General features: G+C 49.5%; 1 protein-coding gene across 2 annotated transcripts in view; it reads left to right on the top strand.

Moving 5' to 3' along the window:
* The window catches only part of sall3b (spalt-like transcription factor 3b), a 10,834-nt gene that overhangs the window by 4,528 nt on the left and 1,422 nt on the right, over positions 1 to 4,884 (top strand). The window contains exons 2-3 of one of the 2 annotated variants that reach the window (XM_008402444.2): positions 1,025 to 3,700; positions 3,779 to 4,050. In XM_008402444.2, the coding sequence (XP_008400666.1) occupies positions 1,025 to 3,700; positions 3,779 to 4,050 (2,948 nt within the window). Of the gene's footprint in view, positions 1 to 1,021; positions 3,701 to 3,778; positions 4,051 to 4,884 lie in introns of both variants that reach the window. The other variant, XM_008402443.2, reaches the window with a different exon arrangement.

Here is a 4,884-nt window from a genome sequence, read left to right as displayed (position 1 = left end):
ATCCAACATCCAACATGACAACCATCCAACATGGCAACCATCCAACATGACAACCATCCAACATCCAACATCCAACATGGCAAACAACCAACATGGCAACCATCCAACACACCCAAAACACGTTGGATGTTTTAGATGACAACGACCCAAATCATCCATCAATCCATGATCGTTGGTGAAGAGCTGTCTGTAGAAAACCAGGGTGAACGTTACTCACTGGCCTACACAAAGCCCTGACCTGAATCGTATTGAAAATCTGTGAATTACACCAAAGTCCAGGGTTCCTGGGAGAAAACCATCAAATCTGAAGGAGCCTGGAGGAATGGGCTGGAATATCAACTACAAAAAGTGACTGCATGTGGTCACCCAGCAAAACAGACACATGCCTGACTTAGCATCAGAATTTTATTATTTAGGGATTTTAATTCATTGAACCATCAATTATCCAAACATGCTTATCCTTGCATTGAGACTGGTTCCCAGTAAGTTCTAGTACATAGTTGCAGTTTACAACATTGAGGGTTTCAGGATATTTTTGTCTATGTTCATAAATATCATAGAGATATGTGGATATAAATATGTTGGAGTTCATTTTTATCCATGATAATTGAGCAGGTAATGATGGAAGGTCAGATGATATTAAAGTGTAAATTAAAAATGTTGTTCAGCCAACATGACAGATAAAGAAGGGAAGGTGAAGCACAGCAGCTTCCTGAACTGGAGCTTCAATCTCTGCTTTTCAACAAAACTACAATCTTCAGGTTCTGTGTGGTTAGGCCCAGATGTGGAGGAAGATCTGATTCGGTTTTCTGACTCCTGAAATCTCCCGTGATGTGAAAGAATCCAAACCAGCGGATATTCCTCACTTCTTCAGGTGTCTATCCCAAACTGACCTCAAACCTCAGTAACTGAAGCAGTGCTGGGTTAGGAGCCTCAGTATGGATGGACCTGAAAGATAAAAATGAAAAGGTGAAGAGATGATGATGAGTTTTTCCCCCCTGACTCCTGTGTTTCCTCCCAGTAGCTGCCGGCCTAGCTGTGGAGGTTGGAGCAGGAAGCAGAAGCAGTGAGGAGACGCACATCTGCGCCAGGTGTTGTGCTCAGTTTTTCACCTGGACTGAAATGATGAGGCATCAGGGAGTCTGCACAGAGGAGCCAATGGTGCTGGTGGTGAAGGACGATCTTCCTGAGGAGCCTCCGGTCGAGGCGTCCCCGCTTCCCAGCGTAGCATCCAGCAACTCCTCGGCGGCAGAGTCCACGGATGCCGCCTTCGAGCTGACCAATGACAATGACAGTCTGGACCAATTAGAAGAAAGGAGGGATTGGGATGAAGATCTGGATCTGGAGGCGCCCAACCCCCCTCCTCCTGACTCCACTCAAGCGTCTGCAGCCGGCAGGATGCCAGGGACCAACGTCACGCTGGAGATCCTCCACAGCACCAGGGTGGCGGTGGCCCAGTTCTCCCAGGGGATGAAGAGCAGCAGTCTGGGCGAGAAGGCCACTTCAGCAGCCATCCCTGTAATCCTGGAGCACCTGCTGGCTCTGCAGCAGCAACAGGTCCGTCAGCTGCAGCTCATCGAGCAGATCTGCAGCCAGGTATCTGTCATGAAGCCTCAGCCGACACAAGCAGCATTAAACCCTGCTTCCAGGCCCGTGGCTCTGGACTCCAACCTACGAGTCATCCCTCCTCCTATCCTGCCTCTGTCAGGAACCATGCCCTCCTCCATTAATGGACAGGCTGCTGAGTCTTTACCTGCTGTGCTTGAAAAGCCACAAAGTCTCCCCTCACACTCTTTCTGTGGAAAGTCCGCCTTGATGTCCTCGTCCCCAGAAAGCTCCTCCTCTCCCATCTGCAGCAGCATGCTGCTTCCTCCCTGCAGTGACTCCAGCAGCATCAGTAGCTCCTCCGCCTGTCTGCCACAGCCTGGCCTACTCAGCTCTTCCTCCAGTCTGCCGTTTCTACCTCAGAGCCCTCCCAGTGGCGTCATCTTCCCCAACCCCCTGGCCAGCATTGCAGCCACAGCCAACGCACTTGACCCCCTGTCGGCTCTCATCAAGCAGCGGAAAGGCAAACTTCCCAACCTGCCTCTGTTTGAAGCAAAGCCCAGCCCAGAGGAACCGTTCTTCAAGCATAAATGTCGGTTCTGTGCCAAAGTGTTTGGCAGCGACAGTGCGCTGCAGATCCACCTGCGCTCCCATACAGGGGAGCGGCCCTTCAAATGTAACATCTGCGGCAACCGTTTCTCCACCAAGGGGAACCTAAAGGTGCACTTCCAGAGGCACAAAGATAAGTATCCTAATGTCCAGATGAACCCTTTCCCTGTGCCAGAGTATCTGGACAATGTGCCAACCAGCTCTGGGATTCCCTACGGTATGTCTGTCACTCCAGAAAAACCTGTGTCCTCGTGGTTGGACAGCAAGCTATTGGTAGCAACTCTTCCTGCCACTCTAGCTCTCCCACTTTCCTCCACTATCCCTAGAGTTGGAGGCTCTAGTGACCCAGTAAATGTATCAGCATTAGTTAAGTCTCCCTACCAGGCAGCTCCTAGTGAATGTGTGTCTGATCCACCAAACCAGCGAGGCGTCCAGGCCGGTTTCTCTCCTGTTCCGCAAACTGATGCCTCCAAAATACTGAAAACAGATGAGGCCCAGCTGCCTCAAAGCCACACTCAGTCACCGAGGGCTGACCCAGTTGGTGAGATACCCAGCCGGACCACCACACCAGTACTCAACACCTCAGCATCTTTTGACTCCAGTTCTCCGCCTGTCTTACACCTCACAGATTCTCTTCAAACGTCTGAAACCTCGAAGCTTCAGCAACTGGTGGAGAACATCGACAAAAAGCTCAGCGACCCCAACCAGTGCATTTTGTGCCACCGCATCCTCAGCTGTCAGAGCGCGCTCAGGATGCACTACCGAGTCCACACTGGCGAGAGGCCCTTCAAGTGCAAAGCTTGCAGCCGGGCTTTCACCACCAAAGGGAACCTGAAGACCCATGTGACTGTCCACAGAGAAACCCCTCCGGTTCAGGTCCAGCACTCATGCCCAATCTGTGAGAAGAAGTTCACCAACGCAGTGGCTTTGCAACAGCACATCCGTCTGCACATGGTTGGCCAGACACCCGACACGGCCGCGATGGAGAGACTGCAGGACATGGACAGCTACGAAAGTCTCAGTAGTAATGGCAATGACCTCACTGATGACCTCTCCACGGACGATGAGGAAGAGGAGCTAGAAAACATGGAGGAGAATATTAATCCACCTAAACCCTTCATTGTTGACTGCAGATCTCCTCTAAAGTCCGTGTCCGAACTGTTAGGTGCAGCAGCCCTGAACAACCAAACGAGGATGGTTGACACCTCAGTGGGTCCGAACCACTGCTTCACTGAAAAAATGCTTTTAGATGGAGACAGCAGCCTGCTGAGTGCTGATGGTGCTTCATCAGAGAAAACTATGGAAAACAGCCCCCATGCATCTGAATCCTCCTGTTCTCCACATGCACCAACATCTCTTCCTCAAAGTGTCTCTGAAGGCCTGGCAATCAGTCTCCTCCAGACCACCGACACTAGCAAACCGGAGGAGCTTCTGGCTGCGTCAGTGAAGAGAGAGCAGTGTCCAACATCAGTACCAGATCCAAGCAAAGCCTGGCTGAAGGATGAGAGTCAGTACAGCGTGTCCTTCCAGCTGAGCCGAGACAGAGGTAAAACTAAAGTCACGTGTCTTGATGTCAACATCCTGAAAACGCTGCACCTTCTCACTGTTTGCTCTGTGCTTTCAGCTACAGATCAGAGCGTCTCCAACCTGATCCACTGCTCGTCCTCCTGTTCCATTAAAGCTGAAGTGAGCGGTCAGACTCAGCTGAACAGCATGATGACCGCCTCTCTGCTCGGTCTTCCCCGGCGGACGCCCAAACAGCACAACTGTAAAGCATGTGGGAAAAACTTCTCATCGGCCAGCGCCCTGCAGATCCACGAGCGCACGCACACTGGAGAGAAACCGTTCGTCTGCTCTGTCTGCGGGAGAGCATTCACCACGAAGGGCAACCTGAAGGTATGCCGTCCTGTCAGACACTTAGCTAACTCTGTTGAAGCTCTGTTGGTGCGTTCACACCAAACGCATTTCGTGCGTCTGCTTTACATTCAAAGTGTATCTGCTAGCACGTCGAGGGCTCGTCAGATGCGTCAAAATTGCTGTAGCCATTGTTTTCCATTGCCAGTCCAGCCTATTTGTCGGACACATTGGACATCCTTCATGTGTCAAATGCCCCAAATGTTTCAAATCGCGCTGCGCTTGATGCGCGAAACGGCCGCAACGCGCCTCTGGTTTACTTTGAATGTAAACCAGAGGCGCGAAACGCGTTTGTGTGAACGCGCCATATATTGTGCAGCAACATACTGACAGGGAAAGACTGTCACCTTCTGTTAGTTTACCAAGTTTTCCAGGAAAACCTGTTTTCAATTTTTATTAGCATTTTCCAATATAAATTGTTGTTACATATCAATCTACACCAGACTTTTTTCCCTTAGTTTTGTTTACCGTCTTTCCTTTGTTTCCTAACTTGTTTCTTCTGTCCTTCTTACTTTTGCTCTGAACCAATCAGATCGAATCTGCAGCTCATTGGCTCAGAGAAAAAGCTAAAAACATGAAAAGAAAAAATTTAAATATCAGAAAAATTTAATCCAAAGATTTTTACCCAAATATATTGAAAGTGTAGAAACATAAAAACACGTTAAAAATGATACATAATAGAACAGCAGGTGAAATAGATTTCTTATCAAGTCAACATTTATTGGACCCAGATGGTTGGATGAACAGATGGATGGATGAACAGATGGATGGATGGATGAACAGATGGATGGATGAACAGATGGATGGATGGATGAA

This window comes from Poecilia reticulata, unplaced genomic scaffold (genome assembly GCF_000633615.1).
Source record: "Poecilia reticulata strain Guanapo unplaced genomic scaffold, Guppy_female_1.0+MT scaffold_232, whole genome shotgun sequence".
NCBI classification, from domain to species: Eukaryota; Metazoa; Chordata; class Actinopteri; order Cyprinodontiformes; family Poeciliidae; genus Poecilia; species Poecilia reticulata.
This window is presented reverse-complemented; position numbering and strand designations above follow the sequence as displayed.